Raw genomic sequence first — 25,597 nt, forward strand, 5'->3', positions numbered from 1 at the left:
CCAGGACAGAGTGCAAAAATAACTTAATGCATAATTTAACAACTAACAAGAATGATTCAAGAGTTTTTTTTTTAAGTTACAAATCCAGAGAAAGCGAAGACATGGCTCTGCATGAAGATATACTTTAAAAGCTTATCTCACGGGAAATGACCTCGTACTTAATAAACTATGGAAATTACTGTATCATGTGTTCTCTTATTTCTTAAGTAATTAATCTAAAATTAAATAATCAAATCAGAAGCTCCACTTCTACCATATAAAGACAATATAATAGAAAATACTTTTCCTCATGCAGTTAAGTAACAACCATATGCTATATACTTCATCTTAAAAGACAGCCTAGTATAATGGGAAAACAAGAGAGCATTAGAAAACATACAGAAATGTTTGTGTTTGGAAATATAGCACATACACAACATTCTTTAATGACAGCATCTGGAAATATAAAATATCATACCTGCAAGCAAAGTACAATGGAGTGGCTCCTGATACATTTGGCCTGTTGATATCAGCACCACTGTCTAGCAAGCACTGCACTGTCTGGGGAGAAAAGAAACAATTAAAAGTAAAGACAGAAATGTCAAAGACATAATTATCACAATTTTAATCCATATAAGAAAAATTCTTGCCACAACTTGAAGCTTTAAAGAATGAGTACGGGACCCTGGCTGCTGTGGCTCAGTGGATTGAGCGTCGGCCTGCAAATCAAGTGTCGCTGGCTCGATTCCCAGTCAGGGCACATGACTAGGTTGCACGTCAGGTCCCCAGTTAGGGGCATGTGAGAGGCAACCGCACAGTGATGTTTCTCTCCCTCTCTTTCTCCTTTCCCCTCTCTCTAAAAACAGATAATTAAAATAAAATAAAATAAAGTAACCTTGTTGAAAAGTAAATTAAAAAAAAAAATTAGTACGAACAGGACAATTATGATGGCTGATCAAACTCAACTTTCCGTAAGCTCTCTGAGTCTCTCAGGCACTATACAATGTATGTGGGATTATCAATGTAATATAAATTGTGTAAGCTGGGAAAGCTCTAAAAAGCTAGCACACAGTGCCACCAAGGACTTCAAATTTGGCTAGTGCAGCCATGGACAGGTGGTTCAGTTGGTTGGAATGCTGTCCTGTACACCAAAGGTAGCAGGTTTCATTCCCAGTCAGGGCAAAAACAAGAAGCAACTAACTGATGTCTCTCACTCTCTCTCTCTCTCTCTCTCAAGTCAATAAACATATCCTCAGGTGAGAATTTTTTTTTAAAGTAGACTTAATTTTTTTAAAAAATTGGCTAGTACAAATGAGAAACTAAATTTAATTTTTACTTTATAATTAATATTAATTTAAACAGCCATACGTGGCTAGTAAATTGAAAGGGCTGCTCTAAGTATTTGATTTTAAAAACCAGATTTATTTTGCCTCTAAAAAGAAAATACATACCAGAGACATAACTCTTTCAAAGTCAAAGAGCATAATTATTAAAGTACAAAATGTTAAAAAGTTAAGAATCCTTTTGCTATTAAAAGCAGCCAATACTGACTCAGTTTTTCTGATTATCATTCACATATACTCTGTCCCCAAAGTTTTACTTCTGCAATCATCTGACTAATATTAACAAAAAGGAAGCTAATATAAAATCTTAAGAATATAAATCTGATGATTAGGGGTTGGGCAAGGCTTGAATGAAAACCTCAAGAAAGAGAATCTTTTCCGGTTTTAGTCCTATGACCCTCATTTTAATTTCTCCTGAAAAATAAAATGTGTAAACACTTAAGATTTTGGAATTAGACTGTTTAATATTACTTCTGGATTGAACACACATGTTCATCTTTTTGCTGTTCTGAAACCTAGTACAATAGCAGTAAAATAATCAAACTATAGAAACCCACAAGGAAGAACAGGAAAGAATACAATAGCATACTAGATAAATCAAATCAGTTTGGGAAAATGGCAAGCAAGTGGAGAAATAGAAACTGATTTGGCAGATCAAAGAAAACTAAAGTCTAAGTGCCTGTAAACACAGATTCCAACAACAAATCATCAATTCTTGCTGCAGAAGACACAAAAAATACAGTAGCTGACTGTACCGAATTCCATGGAAAGTAGTAAGAGTTACAAAGCTAAAAACAGGAGTAGTTGAAAGCCTTTAAAAGAAACAGTTGAATCTTCTCCAGGACCCTTCTTCCCCAACCCATAGTTAGCCACTAATCCACCTTATTATACTGTCTCAGAAGTAGAGAGGTTTATTCTTTGGACAAAGTGAACAGGGAGGATCTGGACTGGCAGACAAGAAATATACTTGACTCAGTAGTAAATGATATTTACCTAACTATATAAACAACTAATACTATCTAAGCAAAATTTGTGGTATAATTAATTTTAGAAATTGGGAAAGAGGGCATGGAAAAAGAATTTAAATGAGTTAAATCCTCACACACCATAAAAAAACTTATTTGGTGCTATCTAAAAGTTGTGAACTGAGAAGGAGCAGCAGAAGTATGTTATCTGGAAATAGATATTACAAGAAAAGCAAAAAGCATTGAATGTTGTGGCCTGGTGATCATGACTTGACAAAGAAGAATAATGGTTTAAAAGACTATTATTTTTAATTACAAAGGTTTTGATAAAAATATTTTAAGATATACTATTCAAGTATTGCTACTTAAATTTACTTCTATATCCCAAAAGGAATTCTAAAATCTATATAATCTGGGTAATATGATACAAATATTACATAAAACTTTATTATCAGCGAAATAATTCCTTTAAACTGAGCACAAGTGGTCTAGTACAACTTCCTTCCAAACAGAACAAAAAGTAAGCATTTGGGTCATTTCATGAGGCCAACTTCAGCCTTTTGATCATGACTTTCCCCTTTTTGACTTCTGGCCTATAAGTTCTCTGTATTGTCCCAAAACAGGAGAGGGATAGCAGCAATAATGTTTACTAACTGTTTCAGAAATTACAGACAACAAACTATCTCTCAAAAGGCTCAGGAAAGCCCTGACCAATGTGGCTCACTGGGTTAGGTGTCATGCCGTGAAGCGAAAGGTCGCCAGTTCAATTCCTGGTCAGGGCACGTGCCTGGGTTGTGGGCCAGGTCCCTGGTTCAGAGCATGCAAGACGCAACTGATCAATGTTTCCCGATTGATGTTTCCCTCACACATTGATGTTTCTCTCCCTTTCTTTCTCCCACCTTTCCCCTCTCTCTTAAAATAAATAAATAAAATATTTTTAAAAAATGGCTCAGGAGAGATTAAAGCAAATATATCAAATATATATATATTAATCTGCAATCAAACCCTAGCAATCCAAAGAAAAGCTGAAATAAAGTAATGATTAACAAAATATACTATGCATTCATAAAACTTATATAGTTGTCAAAACTATATAATGATATAATAATATGAATAACCTTAACATGTGCCTGGACACTGTGCAATAAGCACTTATCATTTCATTTAATACATCTTGTGAGAAATTTAATATTCTCTCCACTATTACAAGCAGGAAATTGAGTCTCAAAGAGGTCAAAATTTATGTGCACCCCAATACACAAATAGAAAAGCAGGAATCGAAACCTAAGTCCATATTCATAACCACTACACTATTCAGATTACCAAATATAATATATTATGATTAATTTGGTGTGTCTTCATAAGCTACGTTACTCAGAAATGATCTAATAATTCCCTATTAAATAAATCTCTAGACAGGTATTTGTGTTTAGTTTTTAAGTAATGCTAAAACCATGTACTTTTTATAATACTTCTTTATTTTTATTTGCACTGTAGAGCTTACAGTATATAAACAATTCAACCATTAGACTAACGTATTCCTTTACTCTTCTCTTCCACAAAGTGGTAAGACAAATTTGGGGCAAATCATAGCAAGAAAGCATGGTTTACAATATGAACTACCAAACATTCCTATCACACGCTTGTACATACAAAATATTCTACAAAGATAGTAGAAATTCTTTCTGACCTTATAAGAGAAAAACACTTAAGTAGAAATAGCTTATTCCAGCATTTTCTTTTCCATTATAAATCTGTTTTTCTGTAACAAAATTATCCCAATTAAAATTCTCAAAATATTCAACTACTAAAAAAATTAAGTTGTAATAAGTTTTCAATAGCTTCACTTGTAGATTGTAGATAAAATGTTACCTGAAGACAAACAGGAAGAAAAACCCATTTCATATGAAGATAAAAAATATATAAAGAGATCTGAATGAGAAGAATAAAAAATCACTCTATAGCCCTGAAATGAGTGTAAAGTCATCAATCTTTGTGATTTAAAAATGTGGGATTTTTGTAATTTTCTTTTTTTTGTTAAAGCTGTGAAACAGGAAGAGAAAGTCCAAAGCAGAATTCAATTATAAATTAAATGGCACAATGAGACAAGGAGCAAGAAAGCCACAAAGAACCTACATCACCATTTTAAAATTTTTTCCAGTCTATGTAAATGATTTATATGTACACAAAGGTCAAAATAACTTTGCAACTAGTAAAACTCAGGTGGATGAAATTGAGCATTTATTAAAATAAATATATAAAAGCATTTGGAGAAACAATACTACTTGATGATTAATATTAAACTATATAGAAGCATAAGGCAAAAACATAATTGAAAAGAATTCTGGGTCCACCTACTAAAATCCCTAAGGATCCTCAAGTGAAGATTTTCATCAATAGATACCAACAAATCAGATATGTCCTTTTATAAGAACAAGCACTATCAATTCATTACACTTAAAAGTACAAAAGAAAAAAAGTGAGCCCTGGCCAGGTAGCTCAGGTGTTTAGAGCATCACCTGAAAAGCCAAGTTTGCCAGCTGGATCCCAGTCAGGGCACATACAAGAATCAAACAATGAATACATAAATAACTGAAACAACAAGCCTGTGTCTATCAGTCTCTCTCTTCCCTTCTCCCTCCCGCCATCTAAAATCGATTTTAAAAAGTAACACTCAGAAATGGAAAGAGAATGCCAGAAATAAATAGATTGAAATGATACTGCATTTGAATAGTCCATTCCTTCCATCTTTCAACAAAAATGTCAATGTCTATTATGTGCTAGGGACAACTATAGATACTTATAAACAATGAATAAGAGGGACAAAACTGTGTCTTTACGAAGCTTACATTCTAATAGAAAAGGAAGACCAAGAGACAAAAGAAATAAACTAAATATGTAGTGTGCTAGATGGGATAAAGCCTATCCAGAAAAACTGACAGAATTTGAATGACAGATTTGAATTCAATTTGTTTTAGCAGATTTCTCACCCTTAGACCCCTATACAAAATAATTCTGTGATAACTGCATTGTATCAGCTTATTTTATGGCTTCTCGTTTACTTGCAAAAATTAAGTTCAGCAGCTTACAATTCAGCAAATGTAAATGTAAAAGTATACCAACACAAATATTTGTGGCTGACAGCTGATTACCTCTATATTTCAAGTTATTATAACACAATTTTAAGAATGACACTGAACTGAAATCATTTTATGTGGCTTATTTAGATAATCAAAATATGGTTTTAAAATAATTTAAAATTTGAAATTCCCTTCTCCCCTTAAAAAAAATTATTCTCATATTTCTAGATAATCTACAATGGGAGGGGGGGGCTTCTTCTCTTACGGAATAAGGAAGTACTAGGAAGGAAACTTCAAGAAAGAGCATTGAAAGGGGATTTTTTAGGGTATGCAAGAAATCCTTGAAAAGAAACAACACATTTTCAACAGACTTCATGACCTTTCAATTGATAAAACAATATCCTGAGTAGAAAACTAATGTGCAAAGCTAATGTTTGGGTCAATCACAAAAGTCATTTAATTGAAGGCAGTAACTAACAAAGACCATCTGTGCCCAATACACTAATAAATTACAAAGTAAGAAATCCAAGGCAGCTCTACTTTATCAATGCCAAGTCTCTAAACAACACTAATCAAAGTAAAAAGGAATAGATATTCAATATTAAAACTACAAGTAAAAATCGATTATGATTATTATCATGCTGTAAGAGCAAACAAAAAAGCATCTTTTTTTATCTTGTATTACAAATAATTCTGGTTATTAACCAATGTTACCCCAATAAATTTAATTAAATATAAAAAATTCTTAACATTTGAAAAAATTCTGATGACATGATTTAATGGCAATGCACAAATAACTTAAGCACTAAGAAAAATGGCCAACTCACTCATCAGTGACTGGTTTATATGTCTTCTCTAGAAATCTGTCCACATAAAACTATGGAGACTTTGAACTCTTATGTAATATCTAGCAAAAAAATCAATATTATCCATTTATGTGAAGAATCAGAATAATAAGAGAACTTTCTATTTTTGCTCACATTTCTCAGAAGTGATAAAGGAGAATTCTAACATTAGAATAAATAAAATTACTCAAAACCTAAAAATACAAAAAATATGAAATGTTAGTCTATCTACCTTTGTGCCTTGAGGCCGATCCAATCAATGTTTTTGCAAAGCTTTTAATTAAGCATGTCTGTCCTATAATCTCCGAATGAAAAGCTTGGAAGTTGGCTAGCTAGCAAGAGAGCTGACTGAACATAGGCGAGTGAGCGTTATTCCTTAACAAGCCTGCAATTTCAGCAAAAGCATGCGGTCAGTTCTATCAAAGAGAGTCTATAATACCAGTGTCAGAGGACTGCTTTTATGCTCAGGATCTTAAATCTAGTCTAAACAGGGCTCAGTTATCATTTTATATGGTTATGAAGCTTCATTTCAGCATAAAAATTTAGCAATATAAAATTTATTGATAAAAACAAAATTCCTTTTATAAACAAATTAAAATTTATCCATAAACTAATCCTGCTGTGTTCTCTAATTTACATAAATTAAGCCTGGACCATCTGACAGTCTCTAGGGTTTCTAAATCCAAGCTATTCCAGGGAAACATTAAGCAACTATTTGTGGCAATTCAACACGTTAATAAATTTTAACTGATGACAAAGAAAAAGTTACCAAAAAGTCAGTTCAATTCATGGCCAAAAAATTGGAGTCAATTATGCCTATGTATAAATTATTAAGCTTCACTACTCTTTCTAAAAATGAGATTAAAGCTTAAATAACACACTAGGCCTAGCCTACTGCATAAGAGTAAATGAATTAAGGATCCAGAAAGTGCTTTCTATATTTCCTTGCAGAATCACATTATCCATATTAATAATGGCAGTAACAGTATCAATACAATTATTACTTTTAACTGTATTCCAGTATGTGCACAACACTTTTCTTAATTATGTAATCAGTAAGAAAATATATACCTTAGAAGGTACATAAGGCAAAGGAAGAAAAAGTTGTCAAAGACTATATAATAAGCCAGCTGAGTAATCAAACTCTGAAATGACTTGTTAAAATCAAAATTCAAAGACAAATCATAATTTTAGTATTGTACAGCTAATAACAACTGACCTAAGGAAAGTTTTAAAGAATTATATTATTAAGGAGTTGTTATGATCATTTCTTTCACCTGATCATTAATAGGAATAGAAGTAGTTTAAAAATCATAGTGCTATTACGTTGCAAGGACAAAAAAAGGTCAGAATGTACTCTTCAACTGACCAAACCACTTCCTTTACCCTGGTTCACTGCTAATGAAACAAATGCATCTATATGAAATCATAGCAAAGATTCCACAATTTTCTAGTTATAACAAAAATGAGTATACCAAATTTTAACTTTAAAAAAAGTAATGTCAATCTGGAAAACATTTCTTGTCATTAAATCAAGAATTAATATTCAATTACAAATTCTACAAAGCTTTAGCCAGTTGCTCAAAATCTTACCATGCACCCCCTTTTTTTGAAGGTCCTGAGCTTTATTAGTCCCCTAAGAAACCAGATCAAATACTTTATAAACATACTGCATGCTTGGTATCAAATATCATTGCTATTCCACTTATTCAACACACTTAGAATTAAATATTTCTTATTCTCTTCACTCTGAAAAACAATGTTATAGTAAACATGAAACTTATTAATTTGATATTTGTTCAAAATATTATCAAGAGTATATAAGTGTTAATTTGTTCTTTTGTTCAATTACAAGACCTAGGCTCAAATTCTAATTTCACTCCTAACAGTGTAATCATGGATGAGTCATCCAATCTCCAATTCTGCAAGGCTGAATAATCCACCTCTAAAAATCTACACTTAACTATTAGGAGTATCAATTCAAAGGAAAAAACAATTAATGTATTGGTTAAAACATTATAATTTCAGTTGCAAGTGACAGAAACACAATTTTAAATAAGTTAATAAAATAGGGGGGGAGGGATTATCATGTACCCTTGAGATTTACCATAATATGAGATTAGACAGTAAATTTCAGAGGATTTCTTTATCATATCTGTCTCTTTAATTTAAAAAGAAATGATCTTATAAATGTTTTTTAAATAGTTTGTTTTCCCCTTTAAGGTTTTATATTACAGTTTATAAAAATTATATAAGCAATAAGCAAGCTTTTAAGCTTAAACATAAACTGAAATCTTGAAAACTATGTCTACATGGACACCAGTTTTGACTACCTTTTAATGATTTTATGCAAGAACTGGCTACTTTGAGACAATGAAAAAGCCATTTTCACTTGCCACTAAAATAGGTCACTATGATACCTGACAAAAGCATTTTAGACTCAGTATTCAACTTATGAAAGATATACAAAGGGTTAAAAAAATTAATAATCCCTGTCCTATAAAAAATTATCATATCTCATAACCCAATAAATCATATCTAACTCAAGATAAAAGGGTATGCTTATCTACTGAAATCTAAACATGGCCCAGAAATACATGAGTAATTATGAAACACAGGTAATATCAGCACAACTATCAACATAGATTTTTAAAGATACAATTCAGCCTGGAGGCTAGAAGACCTACTAATTTTTCAAGATTCCTTCTTGCCCAATTGAAGGATTATTAAAGATGAATGCAATGATTCAGAAAACGGTCAGTTTTAAACATCATCTGTATACGATCCTTGCAGATAACTATAATTGATCAACTATGACAGCATGGAATGTCACTGACTAATACAATCAACCCCGAGTCAACATGGTTTTTTGTACACTTCCTGCTCTACTATAGCTGCAAAATCTCACCCTGTAAAACTCATCACCACAGTGAAGTCAGGCTGCCTATAAATCTTCTGAGAATACAATTCTTCAAAGGCATTTGGCTAGGAGGAAATCTCCCTTACTTTACCACACCTGCTTTAGGTTGCAAACCATATGGAATATATTATACTTATACTAACTACCTTTCAATAACTTCAGAAGGCAATTCTAAATTTCTAATACAGTTTGTAATGCACATGTTTTGAAACAAGATTTCCTATGTAATTCTTGCTTCTTCACTGATTCAAGGCAACTAAAATTAGTTTTTATAGATCACTTCTAATCTAAATCCCAGGTCTTCTTACACAAGTTTCTGGGCACACAGGTAGGTTTTGCAATCTTAGTAAATGACACTCCTTACCTGTTACAGCAAACTGTTTAAAGTAAGTGCTCTTATGTCCTGTGAGAGCTACCAGCATGCCTCATTCTCTAATAAGCATGAGCTGCTTAAAAACCTGGGCCATTCAAAAGTAGAATATTTCAGGTAAACTTTTTTCACATGGAATACTTTTAAAACTTAGTAGTGTGGACTCTGAGAAACTAAAAAATAATGAGAAGGCATATACCTTGAAAATACCGGGTTAGTTTTCAGATGATAAAAGACAAAAAACTTAAAATGAACATTGATGTTCAGAAGAAATTCCTGGAAGAAAAAAAAGACAATCCTATATCCTTCCTTTTATTGAACTCTTATTAAACATAAGACAATATCAACCTTGGCCTCACTATCTTAAAGAAGTGAAATATTCTGTGAATTGAGGTCATACATAAAGCATCTAATCATGTAGGATCCTACATCTTGAACCCAGGTTAGGAAAATTGTTTGCAGAGATGGAAATCCAGGATTCCACTAAGAATTCTTCCAACAAAAAGACTCAGACAAAAAATATATATATAAACAAACACATTTTATATCTTTGTAGTTGTTCGAGGTGACTTTTTGTTTTGGGTTAGTCTTCGTTGCTATTGTTATGATTAGCAAGTAATTAAATAAATTATATTATGAATAATAGTAAATGTGAAAAAAAACTGGAAGTAACCAGGAAATCATAAGAAATTATAGTAAAGAAGAAATTCGTCTAAAATCTTATGCTAACAACCTTTGTATGAGGCAGCAAAGTCTCTTAATGGGAGAGAAAATTATTAGCAATTTTAAAAGCCAAATGTTTGTACATAGGAATAACAAAAGTATGGTTATAGAACAAATGCATGATTTTAGAAATCTAAAGTCAGAAAGAAAACAACTGTCATGCTAGGCTTCCTATCATATTCCAAGACAGTAGACAAAATGGATAACCCAAGTTGAACTATTTAAGCAATGCCAGTATTCACTTTTTTTTAACCATTTAATCTCAGTAATTGAGGCTTAGTAGTAAGAAATAAAATCTGAAGAAGTCAGTTGTTAAAACTGAGAACAAAACATAATTGTTGAAGTTATATATGAACATACCACATTAAAATTTTAATATATTCAACTATTAAAAATCTACAAATCAGAAATAAAACTGAAATTCAATTACAAATACTTTAACCATATTTAAAAGCACTATTTTCCATTCCTTTTTTTCCACATAAAATATATTAATCAGGAGTCTGTATGATACAGAAAATGTTGTAACGAGATTTTACTATAAAGCTTCATGTTCCCAATTATGCACAGTGAAAAACTTTTGATGGATTCAAAGTTTTCAAAAATAAACACATGCAACTTAAAATTCTCATGGCTGAATTTACCGTCTTGTGACCATTCTGGCAAGCCACATGCAGTGCTGTCTGCCCCATTGCGTCCTCGACATCGACGTCACTGACGTGTTGTACAAGGTCATGGAGTAGTTCTGTCCGCCCATTCACAGCCAGCCAGTGGATCTGTGTAGCCATTTAGTTACTTAACATTTATGCAAGAGTTGCTCATGTAAAAACAGCAGATAAATAATGCTATTATTTTCCAAATTGTTAGTGTAATATATACACTAAAGACTAAAATTAAAATTTAAGCCTTTATTTATTTTCTGTATTTTTATATGGGGAAAATATACATCAAGATGTAGGTTAGCTATGTCATCATGTATTTCAAAATCAAACACTTCATGATTCAAAGTACTTAAGTGTAGACTTCAGATCATTAAATACTCTGCTTCTTAGATGATCGGGGACTCTATGGATATCTTACCTCTTGAGAAATGTTACTGAATATTTTTCCCTTCCCCAGAAGCAAAATAAGCTAAAAATTAATTAACACAGTAGGTGTCATATTCTTTACTTCCTGTATTTTGCAAGTAACACAAGTATCATATATAAATAATAAAATATATAGTGAGGATAAAAAACAATACAAAACACCAATAAGTCTACCACTCAAAGATAATCAATGTTAAAATTTTGGACTACGCTCATCATGCATTTTCACTTGTCTATTTTCCATTAAAAAATATATCATGATGATTAAGCACATGGACTCAGTGACAAGACATATAACTCTTATGGGCAAGAGGAGTGGACTAACCCAAGACAGAAGGCATCTTCAGTGATGACAGTGCAGGGTGTCTACGGAAAACAGCCACGTGGCTGATACAGGTTGTATTGCCTAATGTTTTGAAACAGCTTATCTCCGCCAGTGCTGTATACTGTCCAAAGTCATTTTTTCTATGAACAATTCCTTTTTAAGTAAATCAAAATGCTTAAGATCTGAATGGATAGAACTTAAAACGACTTTGTGGAAACATCAATCTACACAGCAAGAAAGGAAAAGACATGTAAAATTGCTGTTTCCAGTCTGTATATGAAAAAGTTGGCCATCAAAAGGAAAAAAATAATTTTGATTACCTAGTGTCAAACAAAAAGACAGGTTTATTAAATATGTTAATCGATCTTTTAACATAAGCTTCACCTTTCATTTTAATGGTTTCCATAGCATTTAGTTATTTTATCTTTCAGCCATATGCTAGTTTTTTCTTCTCTTGCCAACATGTGTGAAAAAGGAAGCCAATTACAAGTGCAAATAATGTGGCATTATTTGTAGCTCAAGTCTTAAAATGTTCTTTTGTGCTGATCAAAGTTTTCCCTTGCTGATACTAAATAAACTTTTGAAATATATATATATGTGTGACTAAACTTGTTTTAGAACAGCAGCATCAGATGCCTCAGATCTGTATCTTCCCCAACACCACTGAAATGACAGTAAAAAGTACTTCATCTTAAAGGACAAACTCAATAAGATAAAGAAAATACTACAACAGCAACATATTTTGGAAACTGGAAGCTTTTGATTGACTTGTCAGAACCAAAAGCTGAATCCTAAACCAGCAGTAGGGAAAGCCAAGGATGGTAATTCATATCACAGAACTCCCAAAAGACAAGAATCATTAGTGATTACCTCTTGAAGCTGAGGTGACTGTGGGACTAAAATCAGATCAGTTGAAAGAGTATTTGATAAGATTTAGACCCTTAGATCCCCAACCCTTCCCCATCTGCATGGTTTCAATATGACAGAACACGAGAGGCTTAAAAACAAAAATGTCTAGGTAAAACACACTGGACACACTGAAGCAAGAATAACACACTGAAAAGGGAAGATAAAGTGCAAGTTTACACACTGCACACTGAAATCCCAAAGCATTCCCCTCTACCCAGCATCCAGAAAGCTAACCAGTTCAAGAGTAAACGCCTAAAGAAAAATGACACAAGGAAGGATCCTAAAGGCATATGACCCTACACTGATGCCCACAGAGAACAAACCTCACTCATTCAAAGCTTTTGAATAGCTTTTTCTGGTCCCAAACATCTGACAAATGGAGCTAATTTAAAAGACAAAAAACAAAATAAATAAACTAAAAGCAAAAAGTAGAGGAACCATGACTATTCAGGAAAAAAACTTCGAAAGAAAAAACTATATTTAATACTCTCGGAGAGAGAACATGCTGACTACATCCTTAAAACAAGAAAAGGATAAAAAATTTTTAATGGAAAGTTCAAAAAAAAAATACCTCTGAAAACTTAATAATGTGATTAGAGACATGGTAACTCAAAAGAAGATGTAGCAAATAATATTTAAAGTCTCCCAGAAGGCATGAGAAGATAAAGAAATGGAGAAACGAGAGAAAATGTAAAAAGATTAAAAGGCTAGCCCAAGTAGTCCAATATTCAAATAACAGGAATTCAAAAAGGAGAGAACAGGAAAAACTGAGGAGTGGAAATCATCAAAGAAATCATTTATGAAAATTTCTCACGAGCTCCCATTACACGAGTTTCCAGGCTGACAAAACATCAGTATTATCCAGCCAAATGGATAAAATTAATCCAAACTAAGACGTATTATCATGAAATTTTAGAACTCTAAGGACAAAGTAAATTCTATTTTCTAGAGAGAAAAAGAACGAGTTTCAGAAAAAGAATCAGAATTAAAATGGCAACAAGCTTCAAAACTGAAAGCCAGAAAACAAAGCAATGCTTTTAAAATCCTGAGAGAAAACAATGTCCAGCCTAGAATTTCACTGTCAGTTAAATTATCAATTACATAATCAGACAAATTCAAAAACTCAGGTAATACTTAGTCATGCAAACAATCAATAAATCTGCTTCCCATACATTCTTTCTCAGTTAATTACTAGAAACTGCGCCCTAGAAAAGTGAGAGGATAGTTACTATAAGAAAGTGGACAGAAGCCTCAGAATTGGGGGGATGGGACTCCGTGGAGCACCGCCATTTTCCTGAGAAATACCTAGTTTCTTAGTTATGCAAATAGATATGGCCACTCCACTGCACTAAGGAGATGGGAGGGGGCTTTGACCATAGAATGGTGATAAAAAGCGGGGCCTGTGCAAGATTCTGAGTGGCCAGGATCGGTCACCACAGAACGAGGTCAGGGTTTTAAAAACAAGGGGGCAGCCACTTGCAGAGCTGAGCCACGCAGTTTGAAAGGATGTAGAGGGACCCCACCAGCCCACAGAAGTCTGGTGTGTAAGGAAGTGCCACGGGGTTCTGGATTAAGAGCTGAAGGACACTGCAACATGGGCGGAACCTCCCCAGTCAAGCACAGATGAATGGGAGCTGCCCAGAGAGCTGAACTGTGTCTGGGAAATACGGAGTCATGGACTTCTACTTTCCTAGAGGGAGACAGTACTTCTGACTTTTCTGTTCTGAAACTGGCCTGATTTGGCAAGAGAGGAGGCAGGACTGTGTGCTTATGGGTGTTTTAAAGGGAGTGGGACTTAATGGCAGAATTCAGCCATTAATCTAAATCTGTATAACCTTTAAATAAACAATTCCTTTCCTTTTCACCAAACTCTGGCGTTGGGAGTTATGCTTTATGGTGGCAGGCAATCAAGCCCCTTATAACTGAACAGCCTAGGGGTTCTGTTTCATTACTAGAAAAAAACGATATAGAACCTATATAACAAAGAACCCAAAAACCCAAGAGAAAGGGAAAAGGAATCTCCAGGATGATGGTGACATTCCAAAAAGTATGAAACAGGCCTAGAAATCAACCAATCTGGCCAGGAAAGAACAGAAGTCTCCAAGAGAGACTCCTTCAAAACTAATCAAGAAGAAAGATTACTGGCCCTGACTAGTGTGCCTCAGAGGGATGAGGGTCTTGCAAACTGAAATGTCACCTGATGGGGGATTCTTGGGTTGTGGCCAGGTCCCCTGAGGGCATGTGAGAGGCAACCAATCGATGTTTCTCTCCCACATCAATGTTTCTATTCCTTTTTTCCCCCCTCCCTTCCCTTCCCTCTAAAATTAAATAAATAAAATATTTTTTAAAAGGAAGTAGAAATGTACTGAATACATATTATGAGGGTAGTTACAAAGCTTAGGAAAATTTTGGTAATGAATTATAATTAAATACATAGAAAACTTGAAAAAAACTTAAGGTGCAATAAGGCAAGAAACAGAAATAAAAGACACAGATTGGAACTAAAAACTACCTCTATTTGCAGATGAGAAAAAATCCCAAGGAATCTACAAAAATCTCCTAGAACTCATAAGTGTTAGCAAGGTCTCAAGATACATGATCAAAACACAAAAAGCAATCACATTTCTACATACTGTCAGTACACATGCAAAAACCAAAATTAAAATCATAGTAACATTTACAATTGCTCCAAAGAAAATGAAATACTTAGCTATACACTTAAAACATGTACAAGATCTATATGCTGAAGAGTACAAAATGCTGATAACATAAATCTAAGAACTAAACAAATAGTGAGGTATATTGTGTTTAGAGATTGGAAAATTCAACATAGTAAAAACGTCAGTTCACCACAAATTGATTTATAGATTTAATGCTCCTCCAATAAAAATCCAAGTAAGGATTTTTTATCATAGACAAGTTTATTCTAAAATGTATAAGAAAAAACAAAGGAATCAGAATAGCTAACACAATCTTACAAAAAAAGAAAAAGTAAAAGAAATTACTCTACCTGATATTAAGCTTACTGTGTAGCTACAATAATCAGGACTGGTATTGGCAAAAGGAAAGATGTATAGATCAGTGGAACAGAATTGAGGACGCAAAAATAAGCTTATACAAATATACCAAACAATTGTTGAGAAAGATGAAAAACTATTTTCCTGCAAGACGGATAGCCTTTTCAACTAACAATGCTAGAGAAATTGGACTTTATAGGCAAAAAAATAAACCATGACTTAAGTGTCACATCTTATACTAATATGAGTTCAAAACAGATCATACGACTTAGATGTAAAATGTACAATTATTAAATTTTTTGAAAAAAGATAAAAGCTAGGCGGAGTTCTTTTCCATAAAGGAAAAACTGATATATTGGACTTCATCGAAATTTAAAATTTTTGCACTACACAAAGCCCTGTTAAAAGTTTAAAAAGGCAAACTGAAGATATGGAAAAAATATTTGTAAAGGACTAGTCCTTGACAAAAGACTTAAGAGTTAAAAAATCCTATTATAAATTGGACAAATGCCATGAACTATCATTTCACATAAAAGGATGAAAAAAATGGTAAAAAAAAAAAAAATTAGCAATGACAAATGCAAGTTAAACCTTTGAGTGCCATGTGTAATTCGAAATTTGGATCAACATGAGAAAAAGTTTTATCAATATATAACCTGAAGTACAAAAAAAGAGAACAAAACATAAAATACAAATTATTTCATTGTTATTTATATTTATAGCCATCGAAAAAAGAGTCCCTAAAAGGGATATCACTATATACTTAGCATAATGGCTAAAATAAAAAAACAGTAACAACACAAAATGCTGGTGAGGATGCTGAAAAACAACATTCCTGGTGGGACTATAAAATGATACAACCACTCTGGTAAAATCAGGCAGCACATTGGAAAATTAAACATAAAACTGCCGTACAACTCAGGAACTGCATTCCTGGGTATTTATTCCAGAGAAATGAAAATTTTTTATGTTCACACAAAAACCTATACATTAATGTTTATGTTTATAGCAGTTTTATTCACAATAGCTCCAAATAGGAAACAATCCAGATGTCCTTCAACAGGTGAATGGCGAATCGAACATCTACACCAAGGAATACTAGTCAGTAATGTAAAAGAAAAACAAATATTGATACACAAAAAAATCTGAATCAATCTCCAGGGAGTATGATGAGCATACAAAAGTCAATCCTAAAAGTATGATTACATTTACATAATATTCTCAAAATGAGAAAATTTTAGAAAGGAAACAGATTAGTGGTTGCCTGGGCTTAGGCATGGGGGTTAAGGGGAAGAAACGTATGGATATAAAAGAAGAGCAACACAAGACATCTTTGTGGAATTAGAAATATTTGGAAAATTGACTACAGTAATAAACACATGGACCTACACAAGTAATAAAACTGTGTAGAACTTAATATACATGCATACATACAGGTAAAACTGGGTACAAGTAAAGAAGTAAAACTGGGGAAATGAATAAGATGGTATCAAGGTCAATATCCTGGTCATGATATTATATTATACTCTGGTTCTGTAAAATGTGATCATTGAGAAACTGGGCAAAAATATACAGGGGATTTTTCTGTATCATTTCTTACAACTGCATATGAATTGACAATTACATCATTTTTTAAATGTGATTATTAACTACATGAAAAACAAAATGCATTGTAAGAAAAGTAACTATGATGAATAGTTTTTATATAGTCAAAAATGAAAACACTGAAAAATGATGTAACTAAAATTATGGCTACATTTGTAAAGGTATGAGGGAAATGTGCTTGTACATGATGGAATATGAGGAAGAGAACTGAAAAAGAGAGCAATAATCTTATCTTCCAGAAAGTCAATAGGTGATATCTAAAACTGAAAAAATAAAAAACAAGCAATATTTGGATGTTATTCAGGTATAGTGAAACAAAGTTTTTAAATTCATTAAAAACACTTGAAAGGAGCTGACTATGGAATGAGAATTTTGGAGGTTAGGAGGAAGATCAAGAGTATGTTTTATTTAGGGGGAAACAAGGGTATCATAAGATATTTGTATATTTATTTGAGGATGCCATACAACATGTCATACAATTCACCTATTTGAAGTACACAACCTATTGGCTTGTAGTATATTTGGGATTGTACAATCATCACCACCTTCAATTTAAAGACATTTTAATTTCCCCAAAAAGAAAACCTGCACCCATTAGCAGTCACTGCCCATTTCCTCCATTTTCTGAGACAGATAAAACAAAGATAAATATAGACAGATAAAAATACGTAGATAGATGATAGATAAAAGTACACACTGGCTTTGCCAATTGGCTGAAATTAAGTCACCACTGACTTCAGAATTCTTACTGACCTTTTTGTTTTGTTCTCACCGAACTTTCTCTTCGAGTCAATGAATTATTTGACAGAAGCTGGGAGATGGTATTAGTGACAAACCAATAAAATATTCCATCATTCCAACTGCACAATTTTTGTAACTGTGCTGAATTCAAAACAAAGCAACTTAAGCCTAAATACTTCACCCCTAATATAATACATATAAGGCAGAGAAAAGTCTATGAAACCTAAGGGTGCTGAATGATGGAGACTTTGCAGACACCAGTATTTTGAATTGATTTTTGGTTTGACCCTACCCCTACCCCATTGTTGACAATGTATGTGTCATGGCAATATTCAGCATGGGTGAGTATAAAATGTACTGTATTCAAAGTGGTGGAAGGGTGCTTTTGAAGGTGAAGGTGGAAAGGTCTGGCTCTCTACTACAGGACGTTCTTAAGAAAGTGATCCCCTTAACCATACATGCCATAGGTTTTTGGAAGTATTCATGAAACCCCAGAGGTATCTGAGTACCAGTTAAGCTTAGTGCTCTAATGTAGCATGCTCTCTTTCGTTTCCAAACCTTTGCTAATCTATTCTACAAAGCTAGAACTCTCTTCCCTACTCCCACTCCTACAACTACCACTTTTAACACTCTAACTTCTATTTTTCCCTTTAGCCTCCCATCAAACGATACTTCCTAGGATGCCTCCTCTGCTAGGACATTCATAGTTTCTACGTTAACATTCATCACAATATATCACCAATGCCGACTGACTTTCTTGTTTGGAGACAATACCAAACCAGCAAACTGCCTGCCTAGCACATAGTAGGTATTCAAGAAATCCCTGGTGAAAGAACAAATGAAGAAACATGAGAAGTCCTTTCTAAGGGTGACCAGCCTAGAAAGCATGTAGTCAACAATTATCTTCTTTTGTAAAATAATCCTGGGGTTCTTGGCTCCCTATTGAAGGTTACTTCCATCTCTGGAGCACTTCTGTAGCAGCACATTTTCCCCACCCCAGCTTCCTTCACCCAATAGGGTCAATGAGCCCGACTGTTGAATTAATTTCACTATAGATGTCTGGGACAAGGCAAGAACATACTTGGCGGCCAGAACCGTATCCAAGAAAAGGAAGCACACCACACCAATCAGGGCCACAGGTGAGAACACAGAGGCTGATCTCAAGCAGGAAGAGAGTAGAGGCTGTTTTTCTATAACAAGCCTTGTAGAATCAAATGACTCTTTAAATATATGCATAAATAATTTTTAAGTAAGTATTTGATTTTTTAAAGTTTTCTACTTCACTTCTCTAAAAGTTCAGGAGGAGAAATTAGCAGAAAAAAAAAACTCATGTGATAAAACAATTATATTAATATGGGACACTTTAACTTACCTATACCAGATAGTGCCCTAAGGATAGATCTATATCAACTTCATAGCTTTATAACCCTCTGTGATATCTAACATATCACTAAGCAACCAGCAGATATTAAAAAATTTTTCTTTATGAAGTAGATTGTGTTATATGTATGACAATATCTGAATTATCACAGGAATTGTGAATCCTATATAATCATGATTGAGCTTATTCTTTAATAAGTCATTAAAGACAAATACAAACCTTAAGGAAGCTTTTTTTTAAGTGCTCTACTGTACTCCACAAGTCCCCCTTCCTGGCAAAAAATTTTTTTAAATCAGAAAGATCTTGAAAATTGGCATGGTAAGTAAATGTTCAATATTCTTTATCACAAATTAAAAGATTCAAAATCTATAAATATTACCAAAGTAACGTAAAATTTTTTTTTTAGTTTTATTGATATGATTGGCAAATAAAATTGTAAAATATTTAAAGTATACAAGTGATAACTAGAATATTGTGAAAGTATTCCCACCATCCAGTTAACTAATAGATCATCATAAACACCTCACATATAGGAAGGCTACATTTAATAAATAAAACTTAACATCTGAGGGAGGAGAAAAGATGCCAGCAGAGTAGGTAGCGGTGTTGTCTGCTTGCTCCCATCACAGAAGGACTTCGAGTGCAAACACGGAGAGGAGTGAGTGAGTGCGGATTTCAGATAGCACAAACAGGGAAGGGAGTGTGGGAGCGGCATGGAAGGGGGCAGAAAGCTCAGCCTGTGTTCTCCAAGCGGAGTCACTGGGCCTCCCAGCCCGGCACCTCTACCGCACCGCACTGGAAAGGGGCATCTCATTAGCCAGGAGCTGCCTGGAAACTTCCCCATGCCATAGGCGCACCAGCCACCAAAGTCCCGGAGGGAGTCAGTAAGAGTATTTGGTTGAAACAGCCAGAGTTGTGGGAGGACAGCGAACACCCCAGACTGTGAGAAACTGTATGAACTGAGTCTCGGTGGGGACTCACTTGTCTGGCAACCCTGGGCTGACAACTCTTACCCTGGGCACTCGCAAGGCTCCACCAAACAAAAAAGGAGAACTGAGCCAGGGAGAGGGGCCCATATGGGAAAGCTGCAGCAGAACTGCAGACTCAGTAGGGAACCCAGGCAGGCAAATAGCACATGCAGGCGTACAGGCAGGGATGCAGCCCAGTACTGCAGCTTGGAGGCAACACAGAGACTTTTTTGGAGGAGCGGAGACAGGACTTGAGGCTAGGCAGAGACTACTGGCATGCACACACTGGCCCACCAGCAGAAAGTGTTGCTAGACAAGCCTGAGGAGGCCTGAGGGTGCCACAGGAACAGGGGGGAGGGGACACAACTAAGTGCATCTCACAGAAGAGCGGCGGCAGGCCCACAAGTGAGAGACTAGCAATCCCAGAATCAAGCTGGATCTCCTCACAGCCAGCCAGCCAGAAAAGATTTGAAACCCATGGAATTTTGACCAGGGGAGGATCCAGAAAAAGAAGACAGCACCCAAAGGTTGTACTGGGTAAAAACTCTTTCTTTAATCTGTTTCCTACCTTCTCTCCCTCCTATTCTTCTTTAATTTATTTTTTTTTTTGTCTATTTTGTTTATCCTTCCTCTCACACTAAACATATAACATATAACTGCTATGTAAACCTAATACTATACACTTCCACTTTCTCACTTCATTCTGCATTCTTCCCTCCCTTTTTCAACATACAATGTAAATATTACTTACTGTCTCGCATAGCCGTGACCCTACTTGCTACTATTATTATTCTATCATCTTCCCTCTCAAAGTTCACCTTTCTTTCATTTAAAACAACTCTTATTTGTTTCTCCTATAGTATAATAGTTGTAACCTCTTTACATTTATATTATTACTGGCTCATTTATTGCAGATAATGTGATTGTGGGTGGGGGATATTTTGGAGGGTGTGGGTTTCTTGCCTGGGTTGTGTGTTTATGTTTTAACAGCATCTCCACAAAAGAACTCAAGACAAGGAGGGAAGAGTGATTCTCAATCAACTAGCCAGAGGGAAGGATCCACCAAAGAGGAACCGAAATACAACCAGACAGCTTAAACAAACGGCATAAAGGACATCCCAAGAGCATCAGGCTCAGGAGACCAGAGAGACTGCACCACTGGGCCCCCCAGGTCTCCTATACAGTATCTCATACCACGAAGGCAGAAAATCAAAGCAGACAAATATAAGAAACAAAAACAAACAAGAAGCATCCAACACGGGGAGACACAGAAACAACCTCCCAATAAAAGGAAAAGAGGAATCCCAAGAAAGAGAGATAGATGGAACAGACGTAAACCAACTATCAGACATGAAATTCAAAAGAATGGTTATAAGGAAGCTCAATGAACTTGACAAACTCAAAGAAAACTACAACAAACTCCAGGGGAATTACAAAGAACTCCAGGGACACTACAAAGAACTCCAGGGAAGCTACAAGGAACTTATTGAGAACTACACCAGCATAAAAAAAAAACACAGAAACTATCAATAAGAACCAGGAAGAAATGAAGTATACAATTTCTGAACTGAAGAACACCGCAGAATCAATCAAAAGCAGGCTAAATGAAACAGAGGATCGGATCAGTGAGTTAAGAGGACAATGTAGAAAAAAATTTCCAGAAAATACAACAAAATGAAAAAAGACTGAAAAGAATGAAGAGGGTTTAAGAGAACTGCAGGACAACATGAGACCAAACAACATTAGAATCACAGGGATAAAGGAAGGAGAAGAGGAGCATTGGATAAGAAACCTGATTGAAAAAGTAATGACAGAAAATTTTCCTAACTTGATGAGAGAAAAAGTCATGCAAGTCCAGGAAGCACAGAGGGTCCCAATGAAGATGAACCCAAAAACACCCACTCCAAAGCACATCATAATTAAAATGGCAACATTCAAAGACAAAGAGAGAATCCTAAAGACAGCAAGAGAAAAACAGCAAATACCATACAAATGACCTCTGATAAGGCTATCAACTGACTTCTCAACAGAAACACTGTAAGCCAGAGGGAATGTCAAAAAAATATTTCAAGTAATGAAAAACAAAGGACTACAACCAAGAATACTCTACCCAGCAAGGCTCTCTTGCAAAATGGAAGGTGACATAAGGAGTTTCCCAGACAAAGGGAGCCTAAAAGAATACATCTCAACCAAACCAGTATTGCAAGAGATGCTAAAGGGAATGCTTTAAGAAAAAGAAGAAAAAAAGAGAGGAAGAGAAACACAGGTACAAAGGGAAATGAATAAATACCTGTCAATAATAACTTCAAACATAAATGGATTAAATGCTCCAATCAGAAGACATAGGGTAGCAGAATGGGTATGAAAACATGACCCATGTATATGCTCTCTACAAGAAACACACCTCAAAACAAAATATTTACACAGACTGAAAGTGAAGGGATGGAAAAAAGTATTCCAAGCAAATGAACATAAAAAAAAAGCTGGGGTAGCAATACTTATATCAGACAAAACAGATTTCACAGCAAAGGCCATAAAAAGAGACAAAGAAGGGCATTTCATAACATTGAAGGGAACAATCCATCAAGAAGATATAACCCTATTAGGGATTTCTGGACACAAGAGTTGGTAGGACAACCATGTCCAGTTTGAAACAGCTAGAGGAGCACAAGACCTTCACCCATTGCCCTTTATAAGATTATAAAGGGTCTTAAGTCTGAGAGGAGGGGACTGTTAGTTTTTTTTGTGAAAATAAATAATTATTTATTTATTTATTTATTTATTTATTTAAAAAAAAAAAAGAATAATATAGGAAAGGGTGAAGCCAGAGAACTTGTATGTACGACCCATGGGCATAGACTGGGCGGAAGGGGGGGGTGTGGTATTTCTGGGGGAGGGGTGGTGCTAGGCAGAGGAGAGTAAAGAGAAAAAAAATTGGAACTATTGTTAACAATATAATCGATAAAATATACTTAAAAAAAAAAAAGAAGATATAACCCTGGTAAACATATATGCACCCAACATAAGAGCACCCAAATATATAAGGAAAATACTAGAAGACTACAAGAAGTATATCAACAGCAACACACTCATAGTAGGGGACTTCAACACCCCATTATCAACAACAGACAGATCTTTGAGGCAAAAAAACACCAAGGACATTGAAGGATTGAACAACACACTAGATCAAATGGACTTAACTGATATATATAGAACTTTTAACCACAAAGAAGCAAAATATACATTCTTTTCAAATGCATATAGGACATTTTCAAAGATAGACCACATGGTAGGACACAAAAAATTATTCAACAAATTCAAGAAAATTGAAATTAAATCAAGCATCTTCTCAGACCACATGCCTTGAAACTAGAAATCAACCTCAAGGAAAAAAATCAAAGACATTCAAACTCATGGAGAATGAATAACATGATATTAAATAATGAATGGGTTAACAATGACATCATGGAAGGAATCAAGAAGTTTCTGGAAACTAATGATAATGAACACACAACAGCCCAAAACCTGTGGGACACAGCAAAAGCAGTCCTGAGAGGAAAGTTCATAGCAATACAGGCCTACCTGAAAAGAACAGAAGAATCTCAAACAAAAAACCTAATCCTACAGCTACAAGAACTAGAATAACAACAACAAACAAAAGCCCAGGGCAAGTAGAAAGAAGGAAATCATCAAGATCAGAGCGGAATTAAATGACATAGAGACTAAACAAACAATTCAAAAGATCAACAAAAGTAGGAGCTGGTTATTTGAAAAGATAAACAAAATCAACAAGCCTTTAACCAAGAAAAAAAGAGAGAGGACCCAAATAACTGAAATCAGAAATGAAAGAGGAGAAATCATGACCGATATCACAGAAATGCAAAGGGTTGTAAGAAATTACTACAAACAACTGTATGGCGAGAAATTTAACAACCTAGAGGAAATGAACAAATTTCTAGAAACGTATAATCTTCCAAAACTGAATCAAGAAGAAGTAGAAAGTCTGAACAGAACAATAACAAAGAAGGAAATTGAAACAGTAATCCAAAAACTCCCAGCACACAAAAGCCCTGGACCGGATGGCTTCACAGATAAATTTTACAAAACACTTAGGGAAGAACTAATGCCTACCCTTCTCAAACTACTCCAAAACATCCAAGAAGAGGGAAAACTCCCAAACTCTTTCTATGAAGCCAGTATTACCCTAATTCCAAAACCAAGTCAAGACAAAACAAAGAAAGAAAACTACAGGCCAATATCACTGATGAAAATAGATGCTAAAATTCTCAACAAAATACTGGCAAACAGGATCCAGCAACACATTAAAAAGATCATACACCATGATCAAGTGGGATTCATCTCAGATGCAAGGATGGTTTAATATTCACAAATTAATAAATATAATACACCTCCTAAACAAAATGAAAGACAAAAATCACATGATCGTATCAATAGATGCAGAAAAAGAATTTGATAAAATACAACTCCCATTTATGATGAAAACACTCAGCAAAATGGGAATAGAGGGAGCATACCTCAACATAATTAAGGCTATATACAAGAAACCTGAAGCCAACATCATACTCAATAGACAAAAACTGAAAGCATTCCCCCTGAGGTCAGGAACAAGACAAGGATGTCCACTCTCTCCACTCTTATTCAACATAGTGTTGGAAGTTCTAGCCACAGCTACCAGACAAGAAAAAGAAATAAAAGGATCCAAATTGGAAAAGAGGAAGTAAAACTGTCATTATTTTCAGATGACATGATTGTGTACATAGAAAACCCTATGGACTCCACTAAAAAAACCACTCAATATAATAAGCGAATTTGGCAAAACAGCGGGGTACAAAGTAAATATACAGAAATCTAAGGCATTTTGTATACCAGCAATAAAATATCAGAGATAGAAACTAAAAAAAAACCATTTACTATAGCCAGAAAAATAAACTACCTAGAAATAAACTTAACCAAAGAGATAAAAAACCTGTAGTCGGAAAACTACATAACACTGAAGAAAGAAATTAAGGAAGATACAAATAAATGGAAGCAAATACCATGTTCATGGATGGGAAGAATCAATATCATTAAAATGTCCATGCTACCCAAAGCAATTTACAGATTCAATGCAATCCCTATTAAAATACCAATGACATATTTCACAGACCTAGAACAAATACTTCAAAAATTTATATGGAACCAAAAAAGACCCCGAATAGCCAAAGCAATCTTGAGATGTAAGAACACAGCAGGAGGAATCACAATACCAGATATCAAACTATAGTGGTCCCTCTCTATATTGCGGTTCACTTATTGCAGCCTCACTGTATCGCAAGAT

The 25,597-nt window shown here is 34.5% G+C and overlaps 1 protein-coding gene across 2 annotated transcripts in view; it reads right to left on the reverse strand.

Annotated features, from left to right (window-relative positions):
• Positions 1 to 25,597, reverse strand: part of HACE1 (HECT domain and ankyrin repeat containing E3 ubiquitin protein ligase 1) — a 108,034-nt gene that overhangs the window by 64,057 nt on the left and 18,380 nt on the right. Inside the window, exons 6-7 of one of the 2 annotated variants that reach the window (XM_090279705.1) lie at positions 10,870 to 11,001; positions 458 to 540 (exon numbers count right to left, since the gene is read on the reverse strand). In XM_090279705.1, coding sequence (XP_090135831.1) covers positions 458 to 540; positions 10,870 to 11,001 — 215 coding nt within the window. The remainder of the gene's footprint in view (positions 1 to 457; positions 541 to 10,869; positions 11,002 to 25,597) is intronic. The other variant, XM_090279706.1, reaches the window with a different exon arrangement.

Source organism: Furipterus horrens, unplaced genomic scaffold (assembly GCF_987537825.1).
Source record: "Furipterus horrens unplaced genomic scaffold, mFurHor1.1.pri manual_scaffold_6, whole genome shotgun sequence".
NCBI lineage: Eukaryota > Metazoa > Chordata > Mammalia > Chiroptera > Furipteridae > Furipterus > Furipterus horrens.